This window comes from Talpa occidentalis, unplaced genomic scaffold (genome assembly GCF_014898055.3).
Source record: "Talpa occidentalis isolate TD23 unplaced genomic scaffold, MPIMG_talOcc4v2.1 talOcc4.14, whole genome shotgun sequence".
NCBI lineage: Eukaryota > Metazoa > Chordata > Mammalia > Eulipotyphla > Talpidae > Talpa > Talpa occidentalis.
This window is the reverse complement of record NW_023601433.1, coordinates 638949-663303: the sequence shown is the minus strand read 5'-3', so window position 1 is coordinate 663303 and position 24355 is coordinate 638949. Positions and strand designations below refer to the sequence as shown.

At 59.8% G+C, this 24355-nt stretch overlaps 2 protein-coding genes across 4 annotated transcripts; both read right to left on the bottom strand.

Annotated features, from left to right (window-relative positions):
- Positions 1-1641: 1641 nt before the first annotated feature.
- VPS33B (VPS33B late endosome and lysosome associated) lies at positions 1642-15370 on the bottom strand. Of its 2 annotated transcripts, XM_037509898.2 has the most exons (23): positions 15243-15370; positions 12439-12519; positions 12062-12123; positions 11212-11261; positions 10976-11043; positions 10591-10636; positions 9855-9949; positions 9467-9571; positions 9050-9146; positions 8811-8888; positions 8542-8615; positions 8220-8306; positions 7958-8048; positions 7699-7773; positions 7471-7535; positions 6267-6321; positions 5366-5412; positions 4921-5053; positions 4043-4116; positions 3544-3645; positions 3358-3433; positions 3156-3275; positions 1642-2927 (listed from the first exon to the last, which is right to left on the bottom strand). In XM_037509898.2, the coding sequence occupies exons 1-23, from the start codon at positions 15336-15338 to the stop codon at positions 2848-2850; spliced, it is 1857 nt and encodes a 618-aa protein (XP_037365795.1). In that variant the 5' UTR covers positions 15339-15370; the 3' UTR covers positions 1642-2847. The 2 variants fall into 2 exon arrangements, with proteins under 2 accessions (XP_037365795.1, XP_037365797.1); XM_037509900.2 differs by lacking the exon at positions 15243-15370 and having other exon boundaries at positions 2338-2927; positions 12062-12172; positions 12439-12478.
- A 3183-nt stretch (positions 15371-18553) lies between these two features.
- On the bottom strand, positions 18554-24221 carry NGRN (neugrin, neurite outgrowth associated). Of its 2 annotated transcripts, none has more exons than XM_037509897.2 (3): positions 24058-24221; positions 22960-23070; positions 18554-19644 (listed from the first exon to the last, which is right to left on the bottom strand). In XM_037509897.2, exons 1-3 carry the CDS (start codon positions 24219-24221, stop codon positions 19026-19028), a joined length of 894 nt encoding a protein of 297 aa, XP_037365794.1. In that variant the 3' UTR covers positions 18554-19025. The 2 variants fall into 2 exon arrangements, 1 of the variants encoding a protein (XP_037365794.1); XR_005124919.2 differs by lacking the exon at positions 24058-24221 and adding an exon at positions 20191-20484 and having other exon boundaries at positions 19607-19644; positions 22960-22999.
- Positions 24222-24355: the final 134 nt, after the last annotated feature.

Genomic DNA, 24355 nt, shown 5'->3' with positions numbered 1-24355 from the left:
TGTTCACTTACCCGGGATATGCAAATCAAAACCACAATGAGACACCACCTCATACCCTGGAGCATGGCCGCCCTATCAGGGAAACCCAGAAGCAAGTGCTGCTGAGATAGAGAAAAAGGAACGGTTGGTCGGGATGTAGGCTGGTCTGGCCTCTATGGCAGAGGATGTGTTAGGGGGAAAAGGCTGTCCTGAAGCTGATCCCATACAGGCTTCGTGGACGCCACCCCCACCCCAGGCCAAAGCCAAAGACACTGGGGACTCCACATCCCATCCCCACCCAAGGGAAGGTGGCTGGGACCTGAGGGTGGGGTTCAGCAGCCAGGTTGGGATAAAGCCAGACACGTGGGCTTTCGGGGGGGTCCCCCATTTTGGCTCTCCGCCAGCTCGCAGCGTCCGGCCAGCTCGGAGAGTGCCTTTGGGTTTCCAGGTCGGCGGATCGGGTAGGACGCATTTAAGATTTTATTTCCCTATTTTCTCCCTGAGTTGTCCATTTTCCTTCTTTCCTTTTCCCTTGTCAATAAACCTTTTATGAACCTTTTGTGTGTGCGCCTGCAGTGGAGTATTCATAAGTCCCTTTTAAGCGCGCGGGTGAGGACCCACAGCCAGGAACCCATTCAATATCGGGGCTGCCCTATAACAGCTGGTGGAGAGCCAAAATGGGGGAACCCCCCCCCAAAGCCCACGTGTCTGGCTATACCAACCTGGCTGCTTAACCCCACCCTCAGGTCCCAGCCTCCTTCCCTTGGGTGCCCTTGGCTTTGGCCTGGGGTGGGGGTGGAGTCCACAAAGCCTGCATGGAATTAGCTTTAGGACAGCCTCTCCCCCTAACAGATGGAGGTTCTCAAAATATTAAAAAGAGATGTATCCTATGATCCAGCAACTAAAGCAGCGATTTGACAGAACATATACACTGGGTTTGTCGCAGCGCTATTTATAGCAGCCAAGTCACAGAAAGAACACAAGTGCCCAGGCCAGAGGCAGAGGCCCCAGCACACACACCGCAACGCTCCTCAGCTTTAAGGAGATGACACCCTGCCGTTTTCAACAGAACTGGGGGGGGTGCTAGGCGCGGCCAGTCAGAAAGAGGAAGGCGAGCTCTGGAGGGATTCCGCTGGTGGACTAAAAAGCAAAACAAAGGAGCCAATAAATTAAAGCGAAATGCAGCCTAGATCTGACTAGAGGACTGAGGTTACTAGAGGTGGGAGGGGGCCCAGGGGTGACAGGGGAGGGGTACGGGTGCTGTGGTGCTGGTGTGGTGTGTAACATGCATCTGAAGAGGCGTGAGCTTGGACCGCTAAGTCGCATCCAGCAGATGAGCGTTACTGCAGTAAAAAAGCTAAAGAAAGAAAAGAAATATCAAGTAGTGGTGCCAGGGGGAGAGGATGTCCTGAGCTTCTTCCACACGGGCTTTGTGGACGCCACCCCCACCCCCACGCCAGACCAAAGCCATCAAGACACTGGGAAGGACAAATCCTGTCACCACCAAAGGGAAGGCTGCTGGGACCTGAGGGTGGGGTTGAGCAGCCAGGTTGGGTATAAAACCACACACGTGGGCCTTGGGATCTCTCGCTCCCTCGCTCGCCTCCTGGCTTCACGGCTCCTGGCTCGCGGCCAGCTCTCAGAGCGCCATGGGGCGTCCAGGTCGACGGATCGGGCAGGACGCATGTAAGACTTCATCTCCCTCTTCTCTCCCCGAGTTGTGCATTTCCTCATTTCCCCTTCCCTGGTGAATAAACCTTTTATGAACCTTTCGCGTGCGCCTGCAGCGGAGCATGGATAAGTCCTTTTAAGCGTGTGTGGGTGAGGACCCACAGTCAGGCCCCCCGTTTTGTATCGGGGCTGCCCCGTCACAGTGGGACCAGCTGAACTGGGGGATGAAGAGGACACATCTGAGGTCGAGGATATACTTTCCTGCACAGACAACATGGGTAGGAGACAAGACAACGTCAGATCAGGGGACACAGGAAGGGAACAGGGCTCCAGCGAGAGACAGAGGGCCGCGTGGGCACCGTCCTGCACAGGCTCAGTGAGAAGTGCCCGCCGAACAGACAGGTTGGAAATGAACCAGTGCGACCCAGAAGTGGATGACACCAGGGACAGAGAGGGGAGGTGCCAACCAACTGGGAAGGGAGGGGTGGGTCAAGGAGTCAGAGCCGCCACCAAGGAGGACAACAAAGGGGGTGTCGCAGGAGCAGATGCGAAGCGTCAGGAGGCCCAGGCGGTCTCCGAGACGGGGTCAGAAGGGTCACACTTCCTGGTGGTGGTAAAGAGAAAGGCCAATGGGGCTCGGAAGGGAGGGCCCTGGGCGGGCCAGGCGCGCCGTGGCCACAGCAACACTTTCCCTTGCGGCGAGAAACAGGCGCAGATGTAAAGCGTCTCCTTACAACAGCGGCGTATTTTTTCTGACGTGTGATGAACCGCAGAACTTTGTAATTAAAGGGTGTTCACTGATCAGCTCATCGATCCGCCCCGGTTGGGTGGTCAGGGAGCCGGTGTGAGGCGCTGAGGCCCGACCTTCACGGAAGCAGCAGAGCAGAGTCCGGGTACGGGGCACAGAACCCCACGGAACGCCCCCGCGCCCCCCAACAAAGACAGATGCGTGTCCGCAGGGAAATACTGAACGTCTAAGAGGGCGGCTTTATTGACAGCGCCATGCAGACAGGGTTTAGTGGACCCCCCTTGCACCCAGTCAGCATGGGCCATGCTTCTTGAGTTAAAAGAAAGTTCTCAAAACCCCGGAAGAGTTCTGTGGTCCCACTCGCAGCGGGTCGGCCCGTGAGCAGCGGGGAGCCGAGCTCTGTGTCCCTGGAGAGCACTTCCAGGGCAGCCTCCAGTGCCCGCAGAACATCAGGCCTTCACCTCACTCATTGCCTCCATGAGGCGAGCACTGTTGGTGACCGCTGTCGTCAGAAAGATGAACCTGTACCCTGAGAAGACAAGCGCAGCAGCAGAGATGACTAAGAACCCCAGTCACGCAGAGCCCCCCGGCGCCCGGACACACACACACAGAGCCAGGCTGTGGGGCGCCGGGACGGCCAGGCCTGGGCTCCCTGCCTACAGCAAGTGGTGCCAGAGGCCAGCAGAGCGGCCCTGCTCTGCGCTGCCTTTGCGCCCCAGACCCCAGGGGCCCCCGTCACCCTCCCGTTCGCACCGACCTTTCTCTCGGCCAAGGAAGCGGAGGGCCGAGACCTCTGAGAATGTGCAGCCCCCCAGGAACACCACCAAGATGAGGCGCAGCGACTCACTGGAAGCCCTGTCTTCCTTGCTCAGGAGATCTGTGAGGCCACAGTGCTCTCAGCTCCCTGCTGCCCGCCGCCCCCGCCGCCCGGCCCCGGCCCCTCGCCCCCGCGGGCGCACCTGTGAAGACCAGCTCACTGCAGTTGAGCAGCCGCACCACCTCGTCCAGGCCCTGCCAGCCCCGCCGCTCCAGCACCTGGGGAGGCCACCGCCAGTTTCAGGCCTGAGACGCCAGGCTGGCTCACGAGTGGACCAGCCGGGGTGAAGGGAAGCGCGCGAGAAACGGGCAGGGCAGCGTCTGCTCACCTGCTCGATGACGCGGCAGCTGAGGGGCACGTAAGCGCCGCTGAAGACGTAGGCCATGTCCCGCGGCACTTTGAGGTCGTACTCGCCATCCACACGCGGGATCTGCGGGGCAGAGGGGCTCGCGAGGCGAGTGCCGGCTCAGCGGGAAGCGGCGTATCCCGAAGAGCAGCTCCTACTGCGACCAGAGTGAGAGGCGGCAACAGCCCTAGCAACAGCAGATGCGGCAGCCACGGATTGAAGGCGCGGAGCGCCTGCTGCTTCTCTCCAGAGAGGCGCGGGCCGGGGGAAAGAGGCTGCCCTGACACCCTGGGCCTGTGCCTGAAGTAGCACTCGGCCTGTTCTCTGGCTGGGGCAGAGGCCTGGGGCAGTCTGTGCAAGGAATGACCCTCCGTGCCTGGTCTCGCTACTGCAGGCCCACGGCTGCTGCTGTCAGGAATCGTCACAAAAACAAAAGGGACTCAACACAGAACCGGCGCCTGCAGAGCCCGCGCCCACATACCAAGTTCAGCTTCTTGCTGATGGCACGAAAATTGCTCCTTTTGGCCAGAGAACTGAAGGCATCAGTAATCTTTCCTGGGAAAGAAAGCCGGGCTGGTGTCACCCACAGTGCAGATTCCCCGTACCCACAGGCGACGCCTTCAGGAAGGGACAGGACCATCTCCTTCCAAACAGCCTCGCCTGGCTCACCTGTACCCCTCCAAGCCCCTCCCACAGCTCCCTGGAAGGGACCCAGACACGCGCCCCCTTCCCACTAACTGCAGCCTTCCTCCTCCTCCAGGCGCTGGCTGGCGACTAAACTCAGCATTTACTGGCCAAGCATATGGGCTTGGGAGGCAAAGCAACCTGGGTTCACATCGGACACTCCCAGGCCTCCCTGGTGGCGCAAGGGGTTAAGCACAGCACTGTGAAGCAATCCGCAGCCTCTGCAGCCAGGGAGCAACCCACATGGTGAGGAAGACCTCTCTTGTCTTGCCCGCTGCTCCCCGCAGCAGTGGATTTCATCAGTCTGCCTGTTCTGCTCCCCGCTGTGTCTCTGGTGAGTCCTCTCTCCCCCTGCATCTCTGGCCTGTACCCCAGCTCTTGTGTGCATAAATCATCTTACAAAAAAAAAAAAATCTGACACTTTCTGAACAAGCCCCTTAGTCTCTAAGCCTCAGTCTCCTCATCTGTAAAATGGAGATGAGAAAATGGACCCACAGGAGCTCTGTGGGGATCAGAAGAGAAATGCAGGGCTGAGCGCACGCCAGCACTCAGGGGATGGACTCTTGCTAGCGGCCGTAGTGAGACTGCACCTTCCTTTCCAGTTCCCGCTCTCCTCTGGCAGGGGAGGGGGGAGGGAGAGGGAGGGGTGGGAGGAAGTGGGGGCACCCTGCTCACCTGCCGCCTTGTCCGTCACCAGCTTGCTCACTTTACTCTCCATGGCGGTGAGGGTGTCCCCTGGGGCCTGCTCTGTCAGGAGCCCAGCTCGCCGCAGGTTGGAGAAGGTCAGCAGGTGCTCTGGGCCATAGCTCTGGAGAAAAGGCAGATCAGCTACTTGTGAGTGTCCACGGAGGGGCTAGTGCTGAGGACACACAAGGAGAGGTTGTGCAGGCTGCTGTGCCCTGAGGGAGCACACGCTTGTCTGCATGAAAGATGTTCGTATCAGAATAACCAAAGTCACACGGCACTTAATGACATCAGTCAGGACGGACCTGCACATGGCCGCGGCCCCACAGGCGGCAGTGTGCAGCCAGGTGGCAGTGGGCTGCTCCAGCCCGGCTTGTGGAGGGCAGGCGCACTGGCTCCAGCAGCTGAGCTGCCAAATGCTCAGCACAGGCCTTACCTGCAGATACTGTGTTTTCAGAGACCGGTAGTCCTTGGGGATCAAACCTGTGGGTAAAGCAGGGCCAGGTTCAGGTGGCGGCTGAGATGTGCTAAACTACAGCGACCCAGACCCCGCCCCAGATCCCCCTCCAGCAGGGAGACTCCGTAATTCATGCTAATGTTGCGTCTGGTCTAAATGTAAGCTCATCAGGGGTAAGCCCGGACCTGCCAGTTCACAGAGGAGCCCTGACCCCAGGGGCTGAGGCGGGAACCCTGAAAACAAAGGCCAGTCATGGGGTGGGGCACCATGTGGCTGAGGGAGGAGGGACGATGTCCTGGGGGGCGCTTCGAGGTTTGGTGCCTGTTCCACTGGGACTGCTGTTCAGCCACTGAGGGCAAGCAAAGGGCGCAGATGACTTTAAGGGGACAGTCTGAGGCGTTTTCCTCCAGAGAAGTAAGAAGAAATGGGATTCCGACTCCAAAGGGGGAGACGGAGAACAAGCAAATTACTTCTCTGGGTAGAAAACCACCTCGGGGATGTTCAGTAAGCGCAAGACTTCCGCAGGGAAACGGGTGGCCATGAAAGGCTGCAGAAACCGGGCTTCTGGAAAGGTTCATGAGATTGGCAGGGCGCTGTCTTTACGAGGCCATCTCAACGGCAGGAGGCAGCGGGAAGGAGAAAGGCAGTCTCTCTCCTTTGCCTTCCGCAGCCGGGCCTGGGGGGCTGGCCTGGAACAATACATTAGCCGAGACCTGGGGCTAGTTCCACCCAAATCAAAAGCTGCTTTCCCTACAGGGCAAAGAACCTACAACACTACAGGGAACGTTCTGCCTGCCAGCTGCTCATGTCTGTCTCTGAAAGACGTCTTCTCGCCCTAAGTACCACTCTTCAGGGCGGCGTCTCCGGCCCCTGGGCTCACCGTTCTCAGTGATGGACAAGAGGCACATGAGGCGAAGGCTTTCTATGGGCGACACCTGCACAGAGACAGAGTCAAGGAGAAGTCCGTTTCATAACACTCTGCCTGAGGCCACCCGCCTCTCAGCCCCCTTCAGGCCCTCCCACCCCCCCCACCCCTGCTGGACTGGCGCTCCCCACCTCCTGCCCCCTGGCGGTCTACGTGCTCTGCTCTGAACAGAGCTCCCCAGCTCCCCCTGGCGGTCTACGTGCTCTGCTCTGGACAGTGCTCCCCAGCTCCCCCTGACGGTCTACGTGCTCTGCTCTGGACAGTGCTCCCCAGCTCCCCCTGCCGGTCTACATGCTTTGCTCTGGACAGTGCTCCCCAGCTCCCCCTGCCGGTCTACGTGCTCTGCTCTGGACTGGTGCTCCCCAGCTCCCCCTGGCGGTCTACGTGCTTTGCTCTGAACAGAGCTCCCCAGCTCCCCCTGCCGGTCTACGTGCTCTGCTCTGGACAGTGCTCCCCAGCTCCCCCTGGTGGTCTACGTGCTCTGCTCTGAACAGAGCTCCCCAGCTCCCCCTGGCGGTCTACGTGCTCTGCTCTGGACAGTGCTCCCCAGCTCCCCCTGACGGTCTACGTGCTCTGCTCTGGACAGTGCTCCCCAGTGCCCCCTGCCGGTCTACGTGCTCTGCTCTGGACAGTGCTCCCCAGCTCCCCCTGCCGGTCTACGTGCTCTGCTCTGGACTGGTGCTCCCCAGCTCCCCCTGGCGGTCTACGTGCTCTGCTCTGAACAGAGCTCCCCAGCTCCCCCTGCCGGTCTACGTGCTCTGCTCTGAACAGAGCTCCCCAGCTCCCCCTGGCGGTCTACGTGCTCTGCTCTGGACAGTGCTCCCCAGCGCCCCCTGCCGGTCTACGTGCTCTGCTCTGGACAGTGCTCCCCAGCTCCCCCTGCCGGTCTACATGCTCTGCTCTGGACTGGTGCTCCCCAGCTCCCCCTGCCGGTCTACGTGCTCTGCTCTGGACAGTGCTCCCCAGCTCCCCTTGCCGGTCTACGTGCTCTGCTCTGGACAGTGCTCCCCAGCTCCCCCTGACAGTCTACGTGCTCTGCTCTGGACAGTGCTCCCCAGCTCCCCCTGCCGGTCTACGTGCTCTGCTCTGGACTGGTGCTCCCCAGCTCCCCCTGACGGTCTACGTGCTCTGCTCTGGACTGGTGCTCCCCACCCCTCACCTGCCGGTCGATGTGCTCTTCTATGTAGCTGGTGCTCTCCCGGATGTTGAAGCCCTCCAGCAGCGCTGTGAGGAATCAGAGGAGAGCCTGTCACCGGGACCAGCTCGGTGGGTGCATCTGTGCTAGCACCAGAGCACATCTCTCGTCAAGGCTGGGCACCGGGGCGGGAGAGGGGGGGAGGGAGGGAGCAGGGAGGTGCAGGACAGGAGACGCGGCTGCCACAGTTACCGTGCTCCGTCTTGATGAGCTCCTGGAAGTCCTGCTTGGTTTTCCTTTTCATGATGGATTCACAGGCCCCAATATCTGCAGACAGGGCACAAAGAGCTGACCTATGGCTGACTCTGCGGGCACGCTGCTGTGTGTTCTAGAAGAGGAACACCACACAGGGCTGGTGTACCTCCCACACACCACGCGGGACATGAGTACCGGGCGGCCATCAGTGCCCGGGCGGCCAGGGCTCCCTCCCCTGCCTCCAGCCGACACCTACGGAGACTCAGCAGACGGTGCTCCTGCTTCAGGCCCTTGAGCTCCTGGGACACGAAGTTCTTCATCTGCTTGATGTCCATGCCCCTGCGGCGCTGTGGGAACAAGCCATGAGGTTGCCCCATCCGGCTCTCATCTCTGAGGCCCACCCCACCCCTCCCTCGGTTCCCACTCAGCCAAAGAAAAGCTGGGGGCCATGTCAATCAGAAGGGGAGCCTAAGAGCAGCAGCCCTTGAGGACACAAAGGGATGAGCCTGGAGCCTCACGTCATACTGGGCCTGCAGGTTCCGGGCCTTCTGGCTCAAGAAGCCGAAGACATTGGAGAAGTGCTCGTTCCGGATCTCACCGAACACCTGCGAGGGGGCAAAGGAAGAACCTTCCAGAGCAGTGCCGTGACGGGCCCCCGTCGCCTGCGTGGCGCACCGCACAGGAAGAGCAGTGCGCTCGCTGTTCCGCAAAGGGCGGGGAAAGCTGGGCTGGCGTCCTGAGCCTGGGCCCGTACCCACCATGGGTCCCGGGGTGCACTGTTCCTGGTAGGGAGCCCCTCTCTCCCCTCCCAGCACCGGGATCCGGGGAGGCCACGCTCACCTTGTCCTCGGCGTTGAGCAGCACCTTCAGGCTCTTGTCAGAGGAGGTGACCTCTGGGCCAAAGTCCACACTCCCTTTGAGAGCAGGGGGCACAGCTAACGACTCCCCCGTGAAGCCTTCCTGCTCCCCCTTCCCCGAACTGCCATTCAAGGTCGTCCTCGCTGTACGGAACTAAGCCAGCTGCTGGCTCAGAGCCCGGGTCCCTCCCATGGGCCCCAGCGGGCGCCCCGGGGGCTGCGGACACCGCGTCTTGCCGAGAGGCCACTCACCACACTTGATGCGGAAGGTGTCATCCACCAGGCCCTCGTAGACCACCTGGGAGCAAAGTGCCGTCACAAAGTCCATGTCTGAAACCAAGATCCCCGACCGTGAGGGCTCCCCTGACGTGGCTCCTGCCCGGGTTGCTCAAGCGCCGACACCCTGCCCCACGCTGAGGCTCCTCCCACCGGGCCTCCGGTCACCCGCACCTGCGTCTTCTCGGGGTGAACGGGGCACTGCGCACACCCACCTCTGTCCAGGAGAAACACGTGTCCGATTTCCGGCCTTCGGCCCTTGGTTTCGCCATCCTCCTCCTCTTCCAGGTTCCTCCACAGATCACGTGACATCTGCCGAGGCCCAGGACACCCTCACTCTGGCGCACAGGTCCCCCCAGCAGTACCGCCTGGGAGCCAACCCTCCCCGGGCGCTGCTTCTCCTTGGGCTGAGTGGGGGGTAGTTACTGCCACACCTGCCCTACGCCACCTGTCCCCACCGTCCCCGCCCCTCGCCCCTCTGCGACCCAGGAGGCCCTGGCTCTTGCCTTTTGTTAGCCACACAAATTCTTCTCTACTCTGGAGTGACAGAAGCAAGAGGCCCACAGCCAACCCGTGGTGGGCAGAGGACAGGAGAAGCAGCGTCCCCGGGACAAGAGTGCGGCCGGCCTCACCTTGGCACACCTGCCTATCCCGTAGCAGTTGGAGAAGGGCCCATAGAGCGTGCTGAGCAGGTGCAGGGCCTGGGCCACCGTGTTGATCCAGCGCTGGTCTCCTTCCTGCAGGACCACGCGGGCCAGAGACCCGGGTCAACCCACAGGCCCCCTGGAAGGCAGCTCGCTCCAGCAGCCCTGGGGCAGGAAGGTGGGACTGGGGAAGGCTCCCAAGGCCTCACTTCCATGGGCCCAGAGGAAGGCCCTCGGCTGTCCATCAGGCATTCCGTCTCCAAATCCCTCATAATCAATTATGAATTGGATGAAGGCGACATCAGCGTCTCCAGCCCACCAAACCTTACGGCCGTCCCTACCCTTAGATGCTAAGACCGGAGGGCCCTGAGCTTACCAGGAAGTAGTCCCTGAAAAACTCTGGGAGTTCCATGCTCAGCAGGTCCACATCAAGAGGCAGCAGGGAGAAGGCCCACTCATCACAGCTTACATCTGCGGGTACCGAGAGCGTCAGCCTCCCGCGGAGGACCAGGCTCCCCGGAGGCAGGGAAGGCCACCGCCACCTGGCACATGCTTGGCACGGGCGCCCGGGAGCTGCGCGGGCCGGCTCTGCCCCGGAGGGGCTCACAGCCTGGCAGCAAAGGAGACACAGCGCAGTGCGTGTCTTCAGGAGCCGACCAAAGAGGAAGAGGCCGCGCAGCTCGCCAGTCGGCAACCGGGCAAATACCAACTGGACGCCGCTCAGAGGAGGGGCAGGCACACGCGTGACAAGCTGCGCGCGCCTGTAGCGAGTGGGAGACACGCCGAGCATGCTCCTGACCACTGGGCTCCAAAGCAGCCACAGCAAGACAGGCCGCAGAGGCAGGAGGGAGGGGCTGGGGCCCCCAGGGAGGAGTGCGGGCCGGGGTGGCAAGAGACGGGAGGGAGGCGCCCACGGGAGCGCAGGGCTTTCCCGTGGCAGTTCCGGAGTGAGAACGCAGCAGCCGGTCACTCACAACCAGAAGTGTCGGCACCCGGGTCACGCCCCACTGCTGTTCTGATCCCAGCCCTGCTCCCACCCCCACTCTCAGCACCCCTGCTCCGGCCAGAAGGCAGCGGGCCAGGCGCCAGCACCTCCGTCCTCAGCGCCTCACCTCCGTAGACACCCTCCTCCTCCAAGACCATCTCACAGGCGTAAAACTGGAAGAGAAAAGGGGGTCGATGAGTGCCCACCGCCCTCCCTGACTCTCCGCCCTCTGCAGCGGTGCTCGCCGACGAGGACCACGCTTCGTGATCCCGGAGGAGACCCGAGAGCCAAACTCTGAGATCTAGAAAGGGCCCAGCTTGGGCAGCAGGACTTCTCGTTGACCTTTCACCCTCCCGCTTGTTTATTTAAAGTCGGCTGCTTTTCCCCAGAGCGCGAAGCCAGCAGCGCTGTGCTGGTGACAGGCGGGGGCAGGGGCCTGGCTCGGAGGCAGATCCAGCTGGCCCCCCACCCCACGCACCCCGCGCATGCTGCCCCCCGGGACCCACACTCACCTTCTGCGGGCTGAAGATCACTTTGTACTTCCGAGTTCGGCCCGCCAACTTGTCGGCATTGATGAGACCTAGGGGCAGAAGGACCGCCGCAAGGCCACCTGTCAGACGAGAGACAGCGAGCAGCGTGGCTGCCCACGGGTGGGCACCCAAACAACCTGCTGTCCGGGTCCCGGCAGCCCAAGCGCAGAGCCGCCGCCCTCGCCCGGCCGCAGTGCCCGACCCCACGACACACTCACTGGCAATGTACCGCATGTTCCGGATGCGCGGCCGGACCAAGAAGCACAGTCTGGGGCAGAGGAGGAAAGCCATGGGATCAGCAGGGCAGCTTGGAAGAAGCTGGAACACCCCCCGCTCCTTCGCCACTCGCCCTCTGACGGGGCACAGCTCTCATCTGAGCCAAGGCTGGCCTACCGTGCACTGACGCCAGGGCCCCCTCCACACGGCAGGGACCCTGGGGCGAGTTAGGGGTATTCTCTGGCCCTGCGGGGGTGGCAACCCAGAGTTCCTGTTCTCGAATAGTTAACAATCTCTCAGGCAAAGTAAGAGGTGCGCACGTGGAGCAGGTCAACAGTCAAGTGCCAAAAATGCAAGTATTATAGTAAAATGATGTCTTTCAAGGTGGCCTTCCTGGCTGTGGCCCCCTGGATCTGGGGGATCCATTCTTCAAAGGGAGGGTGCAATTTGAGAAACACAAAGGGCCTCCCCGGTGGCGCAGCGGTTGAGTGCTGGGTTGCGAAGCTGCCCGCAGCCTCTGCAGCGCCGGTTCGATCCCCGGCTGCTCCCCGGCCACCGGAGGAGGGTCCCACCTCGGTCCTTCTGCCTGCTCTGCTCCCCGCTCTGGCTCTGGTGGATTCTCTCGCCCTCCCGCGCTTCTGACTGTCCCCAGTGCTTGTGTACGTAAATAAAAAATAAATCTTAAAAAAAAAAAAGGAAGCGGTGAAAGCCCTCACTGAGGCACGAGGCGGTGAAAGTGCAGGTGATGCGGGCCGCAGGCTCCTGGAGCCTGACCTCAGGCAGGGACAGTTCAAAGGCAGACGTGCAGGGGCGCGTCGAGCTGGGAGCTGAGACAGGCTCCGAGACACTCACTGTTCACTGGAGCTGAGGGCCGGCTTGTTCTCCACCTTGTACAGCTTGTCCACTTCGTGTTGCTACAGAGAAAAGCCCACGAGACAATGTCCTCGGAGTGCTGAAAAGCGCCTGGGCACGACACAGAGACAGGGCCTCTGGCACGGCCCGTTTGTGCTGATTCCAGGGACGGAACTGGCTCCTGACCAGCCCCCGCCCCCCCAAGCCAGCCTCAAACCGTCCACAGGGAAGCCAAACTACGCCTGTACAAGCGGTGCCCGTGTCCGCACGGTCCAGCGCCCTGCATTTACCTGGAGGGCACGCACTGCACTGCTCAGTGAAAGATAACTGCTGTGTGGGGGAGAAGGGCCGAGTCCTCCCGGGGAGGGGGCGGGTACCTTCAGGATGGAAACGTTGGCAATTCGATCCAGAGGGCTCATGAGATCTGCCTCAATGAACAAGTCCTTTTTCCCAGGAAGCTGAAGGAGACAGGGTACAGGGCCACTCGCAGGTCACACGGGCGCCCTGCGGGGAGCACGTCCACCTGCACCTGCAGCCTCCGCTCCCGCGTCTCACCAGCAGGCTCCACCGTCCAGGCTGCTCTGTCTTCACCCACCTCACCCAACGCAGCTGCTTCTCATTTCCTGTCCCAGGGCACAGACCTCTCACCTGCTCTCTGCGTTCACTCCTTGTCACTCGCCCCCAGAGCACCAGCGGCGACCGTGCTGAGCTTCGCTGCCCCTTTTCTCTAGCACCCCCCCAATCTCCCTCCTGGCACTGTCGCTCTCCTGACCAAACCAAACCAAACCCCACCTGCGCCCTGGAGCCCCTCACTAAGTGCACTGTCTCTTCAAATAGCGTTTTTCTTCTAGTCACAAGAAAAATGTTCCAATGCAGAAAACGCAGTCCAGACCAGTGCTTACGCCCCGTCACCCACTTCCTGCATCTTCACGCTTCACCTGCTCTCGTCTGCGCCCGGCAAGGAAAGGAGGGCCTGCTGACAGGGAGGGGAAGTGACTGGACATTCCCCCTCAACGAGGCCTTGACAAAGGTGAAGGGTGTCAACAGCAATCCCGCAAGAGGGGGATCCGGCACCGTCCAGGAGAGGAAGTGGCTGAGTGGGGAGGGTGGGGCTGGCGATTCAGTTTGGCCAACGCATGTCACATGTTCTCGGCCAGGAAGGAGGGACAACCGAGGCATACTTGGCAGCATCTATGTGCATTTTCCCTTGTCTGACTTGGGGTAGGGGTGTCACTGGCTTCCACTGTGAGAGGTCAGAGGTGCTGCTAAATGCCCTGCACTGCATAGGACAGGCCCACAACAAAGAATTCACAACCCAGAAGGTCTAAACCGCCAAGGTTGGGAGATCTTGATACAGAGGAAAGGCTGGCAACAGTACCACGACGGCCAGCTAGAATTGGAGCACAAAAGGAGCAGGTTAAGGAGTTTGGACCTGACCCTTGATGGAACAGGGGAAATCAGGAAGCTTGGAAGCTGAACATCCCAATCAGCTGGGAATTTTAGTTTGATGACTCTGGGAACTGGGTAAAATCTGGAAGCCAGGAGTCCACTTATGGGATTCTTGAAGCCCAGACATGTGGCCATGAGTGAAGAAAAATGAACAAATATAGGCTATTTAAGAAACACGTGAAGTGTGGCATAGAAAATTCTAGATACTTGAAAGAAGCAATCAGCATTAACAGTGCTTGTGTCTGACGTAGGATTGAGGGTGACTTTTTTCATTGTACTTTCTTTTATCTTCTACATGTTCCAGTGTGCAAATGTTTTATAATCACAACTGAAAAAGTGAGGTGTAAGAAAATACCCATAAGACTCAAGTACAAGGTGAGGAGGGAGAGTCAAGGATGGCTCCGAGACGTCTGAGTATCGGGGCTGATAGACAGGATTTAGCTGGAAGTTGGTTTGCAGAGAATGTTACTGCACAGAAGCCCGCGCGGCCGGGCTCAGTCACCTGGCGGGCGGGTCTTCCTCCCCTGTGTTCCATTTACAAATGTCCATGCTTGGTCTCATTTTACCAGCATCGCTTCACTTCCTCAGCTATCTGTTGAGTGGCTTTTATGCGGAAATCACTGTGCTAGAACTCAGGGTGACATCAAAGAGAAATGAAACACGTTCCAGACCCCCTGGGGTTCTCCTGTGCTCCCACCTTCATCTGCTCAATGTTCTTACCAGCTGGAGGCTACCAGTGGCATTTCTAACTAGCACCTTCACTTCACCCTCACCAAACCCAAACTAATCAACACCCCCCACTGGACCTGTTCCTCCCATCTTTCGCTCATGCCCAACCAATGTTCATGCAGCAAGTATTTATTAAGTACATGCCATGTGCCTGATTCTTGGCCAGATGCTCCCTAGATATATACGGTATTGATGAGAACAGATGTCCTCTGCACCTCCCAATCCAGTGGGAACACGAACAATAAACAAACAACTAAACGTGTAACCCACTGCAGTGACAGCAGCAGCACTGATTTCCTAATAGCCCAAGTGAGAAATCTCAAACCGCCTTTGCCTCTTCCTCATCCTTTACAACCAAGCAGTAAGTCTTTCGCCGCGACTTAAAAATCTACCCCTTCAGGGCCTCCCCGGGGGCGCAGCGGTTGAGCCGGTTCGATCCCCGGCTGCTCCCCGGCCCTGGAGGAGGGTCCCGCATGGTGCACAGCCCTCTCCTGCCGCCCGCGGCTGCCCTCAGCAGTGTCCTTCGGTCCTTCTGCCTGCTCTGCTCCCCGCTCTGGCTCTGGTGGATTCTCTCACCCTCCCGCGCTTCTGACTGTACGCGGTGCTTGTGTGAATAAATAAATACATCTTAAAAGAAAAACCAACAACGAAGGGAAACAAGTGTATTCCTCACAATCTAGCTCCCCGAAACGCCCAGGTCGCTCCGCTAGGAACGAGGCTCCCGGGACACCGGGTGGCCCCTGCGGTGCACTCGGGTCCTGCTGGTGGACGGCCCAAAGGGCAGGGACTGGCCGCGCCCTTCCCACGCCGGCGTCGCCCCCGCCGGTACGACAAAGTGCCCCGGGGGAGCCCCGCAGCCGGGCCCGGCGGCGCCGCCCACCTGCCTCCGCCCGAGGGGCTTCACCGGACTCGCCGCGGAAGCGCCAAGGGCAACGTTCTGGCCGCGGGCCGGGCCGGGCCGGGCCGGGCCGGGCGGGGAGGGGGCGGCCGCGGCGGCACTGACCTGCTCCAGCAGGTAGATGAGCTGGTCCCGGGCCAGCCTCTTGAGCAGGGAGAAGTCGGGCAGCTCGGGCGCGTCGGGCCGCTGGGGGAGCGCCATGGCCGCGGCCGCCCGGGCGGCGGGGCGGGCGGGAGGGCGGGCGCGGCTCTGCCCCCGGCCCGGCCCGGCCCGGCCCCTCCCGCCGCGCCCCCGGGGCGCCCTCGCTCCGCCGCCGCGCCCCGGAAACGAGTGGGCCTCGGGCCCCGCGCCTCGGACCCGCGCCCGCCGACCCCGACCGGCCCTCCGGAGCCCGCCCGCGGGCGGCAGCGCCGACGCCCCGCAGACGAGCCGGCGCGGCGGGAGCAGCCCTCCCGGAAGTGCCCTCCCGGAAGTGCCCGGGCCCGGCCGCGCGGAGCGTGCCGGGAAGGGGACGGCGTCCCGGGAGGGACACGGGGCTGCGGCTGCGCCTCCCGGCCGGAGGGGCGCGCGTCCGCGACCCCGGGATGGACGCCGAGCTGGTTTTTCAGGGACCACCCGCTCCTCCTGCCCCTCGAGAGCGCGGGTTGGGCGCTGGCTCGACTTTCTGGGATTGGGAAAGTGGGCGGGACCGACTCGCAGTCCGCAGGGCCTTCCGGCGCGCGCGGCGCTGCACTGGGCGGCCGCTGGGGCTTCGCAGCTGGGGGGGGCGTCGGGGGAGAAGGGGCGCGGCGGGGGGCGGGGGGTCGGGGGAGAAGGGGCGCCGGGGGAGAAGGGGCGCGGCGGGGGCTGTCCCGGCCAGCCGAGGCCTGGAATGCCCGAGTTCTGCCTCTGCGCCCTCGTAGGGAAATAGTTAAACAGAACTGCGGCGGGTTCCCACGGTAAAAATGATGGATGGGGGCGCAAGGCGCTAAGACGCAGCCTATGAAGCTATCAACAGCCTCTGCAGCTCGAGTTCGAACCCCGGCTGGCCAGGAGCTACCCACATGGCGCGGCAGACCTCTCCTGTCTCCCCGCTGCGCCCCTCAGCAGTGGATTTCGGTCATCTGCCTGTTCTGCTCCCCGCTAGGTCTCTGGGGAATCCTCTCATCCTCCCGCACCTCTGGCCTGTACCCCTGTTCTTGTGTGCATAAATAAATCTTTAAAAAGTCTGAATGAGGGGGCCTCCCCGGTGGCGCAGCGGTTGAGCGCTGGGTTGCGAAGCTGCCCTTGGCCTCTGTGGCGCCGGTTCGATCCCCGGCCACCGGAGGAGGGTCCCGCATGGCGCGCAGACCTCTCCTGCCGCCCGCTGCTCCCCTCAGCAGTGTGCTTCGGTCCTTCTGCCTGCTCTGCTCCCTACTCTGGCTCTGGTGAATTCTCTCACCCTCCCGCGCTTCTGACTGTACCCAGTGCATGTATAAACAAAAAACAAACAAAATAAATAAAACATGCCTCTATTAAAAAAATTAAAAAATAAATAATAAAATAAAAAATAAATAAAAAGTCTGAATGAGGGGGTTCAAATGGCAAATGACATCTTTAAAAAAAATTTATGCCCACAAGAATGAGTGTAGGCCAGATGCTGGGAGTATTGGGGGTGGGGGGCAGTGGTGTGTGTCAGAGGATTCACCAGAGACAGAATGGGGAGCAGAACAGGCGGATCTTCTGAAACACACTGCTGAGGGGAGCATCAGGCAGATAGGAGAGGTCTGCCGCACCATGTGGGTCACCTCCCTGGCTGGGGATCTGTGGCGGCTCCTGAGAGCAATGTTACAATTGCCACAATCTCGCATCACTAATGGGTGGCTGTGCTGTCTTGGCGCAATGCTCTCTGCCCCTGTGAGCTGGACTGGACAGTCAATGACGGGTGAGATCAGGAAGTGAGTCCTGACAACCTAAGACAGACGCAGTCCCCGAGGGGATTTTGGTTCCCACCTGTTCATCCGTGTAAAACAACAGGAACAAACAGGCCTGTGAATGATTGAGGCACCACTTAAATATGTTGCCAGTAACTAAGCTCATAATAAAGGAATGTAACCATGGAAACAGATTATAATGCGTGTAGTAAACAAAATAATCAAATATAGAAATAAATATAAGCTAAAAAGATATTAATAATAGAAAATACATAATCATAATAATGAATCAGAAGATCTAGAACACACCTCCAGCAGGGAAAATAACAGTATGAAATGTTCTTGATTTATATGATCTTGTGAAAGATAATAAGCAATATGTAATGATATGTGTTACGGTGATTACGTATACTTTGATAATGATTAACCAGATCTTGTGCAAAAACAATGAAAGTAATTATAGAGAAAATGTATAAAAAGAAAAGACTGCTTTCAATAAATTGCACTCAGATTTTCACTCTCCCTTGAGTGTGTCTGTGTGTCATTCTTTCTTGTCCCTCGCCCTAAGTCCTTCGACCACCTTTAGCTCATTCTCAATCAACCCTGAGATTGTCTCAATCTCCCGCCACCGCTGGGCTGGTCCGCGGCAGGGATCGAACTCATGTTGCAGTGGCTGGCAATAGCTTGATAGTGCCGTGACTTAACCCGGATGCCACCAGGGAGGCCCGGCAAATCACATCCTTTAAAGGTACACTTTTACCACAAAACTAGAATGACAAAGCAGTGAAAACAAGGGTGTTCTTACCAGCATCTGTGTTCCCTGTGATGGGCAGATGGCAGGGTCTTGCCGTACAGGGGAATAAATGTTCATGTCAACAGGCATCAGTGACATGGCTATGACAGTTGATATAGCAACATCTCATGCGCCAATGTCAATGACAGGGCTGGAAAACATTTTATTCTTCATGTCTGAAGAACCCATTTTTTGCTGGTAAACTGTGAAAAGGAAGACACAGCTGAAAACTGTCATTGGACTCCGGTCACCTACAGGTCTGACGTCGGATCTCTGGCTCTAACAAAAACCATCACTAAACTGGCAAATCATACCAGGCAACACCAGGTTCTAAGGTTTCTTAAATGTTCGAGCCATTGGGGCAAGGATCCAGCCCGACTCCAGTCCCAGTGCCGGCCGCCACGTGGCCTTGGGCACGTCCGAACCTTCCAGACCATCTCACTGCCTAGAGCACGTCCGTGTAAACGTTTGGTGAAAATAAGGAAATACTATTTAATTTTGAAAGTGACCGGAGAGCGATGCTAAAGGCCTGAAAGCTTTTTCCCGCTTTGCTTTTTTATCATTTTTGGTGGTCAACCCCCAGCCACAACCCAGCAACCCCTAGCAAATAAAATCAGTCACCTTTGGTTCTCAAAATCCATCCCAGCCGGGTGATCTGCAGAGCCCTTTGTGGGCATCCCTCTGCACGACCCCTCAATGTTTACCATGGACCCTGCTTCTTCCCGTCCTTCCCTCTCCAGAGTCACAGGCAAACCCTCCCAGCCTTGGAAGCACCAACCACAGGCTGCTACATTTCACTTTATTTTGCACGATGAAAACAACCAGCTAACAGAACTGTTTAGCGTTCATGAATCAAGAAGGAAAGGTCAGAAGATTCACATTTCACTTCCTCCCCCACACTGCAGGGATCAGAAACTCCCAACAACACACGCAACGAGCTGGCCGCCACATACAGAGCCAGGCAGGAGGACGTGGGCAGGGGTCCTCACGGGCAGACCAGGAGCAATGTCCCAGGAGGCTGCACTTCGCCGAGCCTGTCACCCTGCTGTGTCAGATTCAAATCCAAGCAGCTGTTTCCCCCCAAATTCCAGGCTCATCATTTCTTCCTCTCCCACGGTAGATGATCCATTCACAGAATCAAGGCAGCTCTAAACATACTTGCCCAGCTGTGCTTCGGGCAGCATCCCACAAGCCCGGCTCGGCTCAGATTCTGTACAGGAAGTTTCCGTTGTCATCAAAGAACTCTCGCCCCCTCTGCACTACTTTGCTGCTGAAATTCTGGTCACCTGGCTCCCCCATCTTCGACTTTTCCGGCTTCCTGTCACCTGGCAGTCCAGGAACGTCGGTTCCTCCAGAACCGGCGCCTTCACCAGCACTGGCGGGGCGCTCGTGCGGCTCTCTCCGACGGTCCCTGGCCGCAGGCACAGGCGCGCGGCACTCCTGCCCCAGGACCTGGGTTCCTTTATCCCTTCCCTTCTGTCTCCTCGGTGCATGTGCAATTTGAGTGTCTGATTCAGTCATTCTCAAAGCCATGTTGTGACTGTGGCCTTTGGAAAAGACTCCATCCCCTGCCATCAGCAAAGGGGCCGACACGGAGCAGCCTGCGGAAAGCGGCTTTGAGGCATCCCCAGAGCCCTGGAGCAGGCGGAGTGAGTGGCCAAGCCCGACTTTCTTAAGGACTTTTTGATCCTGCTTCAGTCTCTGTTCCAATGTGGGTACAAACTTGCTTTTCAATACCCTTCGGATCACATCAGTGCTGACATCAAAGCCCTCCGCCAATCTGGGAACTGACCAGGATTCTGCAAATTCTTTATGTAAATACCTACGGGAAAAAGGAGCAAGTTTTTAAGTCGTGAAGTAGTCTCCTGTTAAAATGCGTAACTGATGTTGCTAGTCGTGAGTGAAAATGAGAAAGCCTAAACAACTGCAAATACAGCCCCTCTCGTGCCAGCAGGGGTCGTGTGCCACTCTGTGGCAGCAACACCCAACCACACATAGCTGTCTTGACTTCACCTCCACTGAGCTCCTCCCACTGCACACCGGGCTCCAGAGCTGGATCCCGGGGATGCAGGAAGACTGCTCTTCCCTTCCAAGAACATACAAACTGGTGACGGAAACACATGTGTCAACACACAACACCATGGTTAGCGTCCTGCACGGGACTCTGTGAGCGCATCCAGGAGGGAGGCCCAGGGCCAGGCTGTCCTGACACCTGTGGCGGGGCCCAAGGTCGGGTCACAAAGTCCACAGGAAAGCTGGTCTGGAAAGGTGGAAAAGGAGTGAAGAGCTGGCGGAGAAAAGAGAAGGAAGAGGAGAGCCAGTGAGAGGGGCAGCCATGCAGCGTGCAAGATGGAAAGGGGCACATCACCTTTGCTGGGAACCACGCTGGCCAGCAGGGAGGGCGGGAGCCAGTCACCGCGCGCCAGGCCTTCTGCCACTGCGGCCCGAAGGTGAGTATAAGCAGTGGAATGTCGTAAGCAAGTTTTCATTCTGAAATCCAATCCAGTGGTGTTTCTCAGCAGCAAGACCGGAGGTGAAAACTCAGGCTAGGGGCTATCATGGTAATCCACGCAGCCTGAATGGGGCCACCAGCAGTGAGAGCGGAGGAGGAGGAGAACCTGAGAAACTGTCAAGCCGGCCAAGTGGTAGAAGCTCCTGAGAACTGGGAAAAGAAGCAGACCATACCCAGGGGTTTAGCTTGGGTGTTTGATGGGGCCATTCAGGGTTATAGTAAAAACTGGAAGTTGCCAAGGAACAACGATGAATACTATTCTGTCCATGTCGAGTTCGAGAAACCCCGGGATGTCCAAAAAAAGTTGTCTAGTACACAGCTGACTGCAGCGCGCCGTAAGACAAACACTGACAGGTGACAGATTTGAGCCAAGAGCAGGGTGGTTAAAGGCATGTGAAGTGGATGGCATTATACAGGGAAATATTCAGAGGTAAATAAAATGACCAGCGACACAACTTTCGGGGAAAGAAAAAAAAACAACTAAGACCTAAGATGCCAGAATATGAATGGGAGCCCAGAAGGAAACTCGGAAAAGCAGTTCGAGAAATAGAAGGGAGTGCTCCCCTGGGTCAAGGGAGAAGAGAATCTTAAAAAAGCAGACTACACACTACAAGGTGAAATGCTGCAGACACGCCAGGGAAGCTGAAAACCAGACTATCACTTACACCCAGAAGGCACGGACAGATTGGTGGAGAAAGTTTCACTGTAGGGACAAAACTAACAAGCGAGGGGCGGCAAGCAGGGAACAGCTAGGAACAAATCACGTGGGAAACCTTAATGTGACAGATGAAAGTCCCTCGGGAATCAGGGAGGGCCTTGACCGCCAACACGCACAGGACGGGTCCTAGGGGAGTGATAGGCTGCTGCCCCCAGACGCGCAAACACAGTTGAAGACAGAGAATGGAAGGGAAGGGGCAAGACCGAGCAGCTCTAAAGGGTTCTCGCCGAATGTCTGGTTTTTTTCTTGGAAATTAGAGGACATTTGCTACAAGGGTGGGGAGAGGTAGGAAACCTGAAGGTCTGAAACAGCTGAGGCTCAGGATAGGGGAAGAAACGGCATAAGACGTGCTACAGGCTGACGCTCTCCAGCAGCCATTACCATGGAACTGGCCAAGTGCTGACCCTGTGCAAAGCTATTTAGCATTATTCATCAAAATGCAAGTCCCTCTGTCCTTGACCCAGCGACCCTACAGCAGCTCCCACTGTAGACAACAGTGGGCCTGATAAACCCGTGGGGTGATGCAGTTGCTCACTGGAGCACTAGCTGTGGCAGCAGATGAGGGGAACAAGGCCCGTATTCACCACTGCTGGGCTGATAAATGCACTACAACTGGCTACTCTTTCTAGAAGAGAATGACTTTTCTGACGCAGAAAGATATATAAGGCCTCCCCGGTGGTGCAGTGGTTGAGTGCTGGGTTGCAAAGCTGCCCACGGCCTCTGAGACGCCGGTTCGATCCCCAGCTGCTCTCCGGCCACCGGAGGAGGGTCCCGCATGGCGCGCAGACCTCTCCTGCCGCCCGCTGCTCCCCTCAGCAGTGTACCTCGGTCCTTCTGCCTGCTCTGCTCCCCGCTCTGGCTCTGGTGAATTCGCTCACCCTCCCGCGCTTCTGACTGTACCCAGTGCATGTATAAATAAATAAATAAATAAATAAATCTTTAAAAAAAAAAAAAAAAGATATAAAATATACTGAGTGAAGAAATAAAAATGTAAAGCAGTATTTATAGTACCCTGTCTGATTAAAGGTGGATGTAAAGTCTGAGTATTTTTATACCACTTGTATTTGCATAAGGAAACCTGAAAAAAAAAAGCCCCCCAAAATTATTTTAAAAAGTATCTACATGTGGGGCCTCCCTGGTGGTGCCAGGGGTTAAGCCTCAGCACTATCAAGCTATCACCAGCCACCGCAACACGAGTTCGATCCCCGGCCAGGGAGCTGCCCACATGGCGCAGCAGGTCTCTCCCGTCTCCCCGCTGCTCCCCTCAGCAGTGGGTTTCAATAGATCCACCTGTTCTGCTCCCCGCTCTGTCCCTGGTGAACCCGCTCACCCCGCACCTCTGGCCTGCGCCCCAGCCCTTGTGTGCATACATAAATGTTTTGTAAAAAAAGAACCACCTCACGATCCACTATTCTGTCCACAAGTCTACTCCTGAATTTTAATGAGTATTTTTTTTTTTTTATAGAGGCATGTTTTTATTTATTTATTTGTTTGTTTGTTCGTTCGTTTTGTTTATACAAGCACTGGGTACAGTCAGAAGCGCGGGAGGGTGAGAGAATCCACCAGAGCCAGAGCGGGGAGCAGAGCAGGCAGAAGGACCGAAGCACACTGCTGAGGGGAGCAGCGGGCGGCAGGAGAGGTCTGCGCGCCATGTGGGACCCTCCTCCGGTGGCCGGGGAGCAGCCGGGGATCGAACCGGCGCCGCAGAGGTCGCCGGCAGCTTTGCAACCCAGCGCTCAACCGCTGCGCCACCGGGGAGGCCCTACTCCTGAATTTTAGCAACAACGCCCCAGCTGTTCGCGAAGCTCGCGTTCCCCACGTTTCTTTTGGAACCCGAGGCGACGAAGGCAAGAGCGACCCCCGGCGCGGCCCTGCCCCCACCACGGCCGCCGCCCCCGCGGGCTCACCGGATCTGCTCCATGGCTTCCCGCGTCAGGGTCCTGGGCGGGGCTCCTGGCGCCTCCATTTGCCTGCGGACTTTCTGGAGCCGGACGGCTTTCCTCTGCCGCCTCAGGGCGCTGCGGGAGAGAACCAGTGGCGGAGCCCCGGGGCAGGCCCGGCGCCCCGCGGGGCCCGGCTCCCCGCCCGCGCGGGCGCCCCGCACCCCGCGCCGCGCTCCTGAGGGGGCGGTGAGGGGCCCGGGGGGGAGGGGGGCCTGCTCAGGCCGCGCACCCGAGGGAGCGGTGAGGGCCCGGGGGGAGGGGGACCTGCTCAGGCCGCGCACCCGAGGGGGCGGTGAGGGGGGGCGCGCTCCCGAGGGGGCGGTGAGGGGCAGGGGGGGCGCGCTCCCGAGGGGGCGGTGAGGGTGGGGGGGGCGCGCTCCCGAGGGGGCGGTGAGGGGCCCGGGGGGAGGGGGGCCTGCTCAGGCCGCGCACCCGAGGGGGCGGTGAGGGGGGGGCGCGCTCCCGAGGGGGCGGTGAGGGGCAGGGGGGGCGCGCTCCCGAGGGGGCGGTGAGGGTGGGGGGGGCGCGCTCCCGAGGGGGCGGTGAGGGGCCCGGGGGGGAGGGGGGCCTGCTCAGGCCGCGCACCCGAGGGGGCGGTGAGGGGGGGGCGCGCTCCCGAGGGGGCGGTGAGGGGCAGGGGGGGCGCGCTCCCGAGGGGGCGGTGAGGGTGGGGGGGGCGCGCTCCCGAGGGGGCGGTGAGGGGCCCGGGGGGAGGGGGGCCTGCTCAGGCCGCGCACCCGAGGGGGCGGTGAGGGGGGGGCGCGCTCCCGAGGGGGCGGTGAGGGGCAGGGGGGGCGCGCTCCCGAGGGGGCGGTGAGGGTGGGGGGGGCGCGCTCCCGAGGGGGCGGTGAGGGGCCCGGGGGGAGGGGGGCCTGCTCAGGCCGCGCACCCGAGGGGGCGGTGAGGGGGGGGCGCTCCCGAGGGGGCGGTGAGGGTGGGGGGGCGCGCTCCCGAGGGGGCGGTGAGGGGCCCGGGGGGGAGGGGGGCCTGCTCAGGCCGCGCACCCGAGGGGGCGGTGAGGGGGGGGGCGCTCAGGCCGCGCGCCCGGAGGGGAGCCGGTACCTCGCCGCCTCCTGCAGCGCCCGCTCCTCCGGCTCCCAGTCGGAATCGGGGTCCGGCTCGCGGCCGGCGGCGCCCGGGCCCGCCCCCCCGCGGGTGGCCGGCGCACAGCGAGCGACGGCCGCACGGACGCGCCCGCGCAGCGAGCGGCTCAAGGGCCCCGCCATGGCGAGCACGGCCGCCGCCGCCGGAAGGGGCGTGGCCGGAAAGGCCGGTGCGGAAGGGGCGTGGCCGGAAGGGGCGGGGCCCGCGCCCTCCACTTCCGCCGGGGCCCGGAAGGCGGCGCCGGGGAGACGCGAGG

What these genes read in the sequence shown, in the direction of transcription:
- NGRN (XM_037509897.2), bottom strand. Translation starts at nt 24,221, where the DNA reads ATGGCGGGGCCCTTGAGCCGCTCGCTGCGCGGGCGCGTCCGTGCGGCC. An exon ending in GCGCTGCAGGAGGCGGCGAG is followed by an intron (nt 23,071 to 24,057) that starts GTACCGGCTCCC and finishes TCTCTCCCGCAG; the next exon opens with CGCCCTGAGGCGGCAGAGGA. An exon ending in GAAGCCATGGAGCAGATCCG is followed by an intron (nt 19,645 to 22,959) that starts GTGAGCCCGCGG and finishes TTTTTCCCGTAG; the next exon opens with GTATTTACATAAAGAATTTG.
- VPS33B (XM_037509898.2), bottom strand. Translation starts at nt 15,338, where the DNA reads ATGGCGCTCCCCCAGCGGCCCGACGCGCCCGAGCTGCCCGACTTCTCC. An exon ending in TGATCTTCAGCCCGCAGAAG is followed by an intron (nt 10,637 to 10,975) that starts GTGAGTGTGGGT and finishes TTTCTCTTCCAG; the next exon opens with TTTTACGCCTGTGAGATGGT. An exon ending in GGTGACGGACAAGGCGGCAG is followed by an intron (nt 4,117 to 4,920) that starts GTGAGCAGGGTG and finishes TTTCTTTCCCAG; the next exon opens with GAAAGATTACTGATGCCTTC.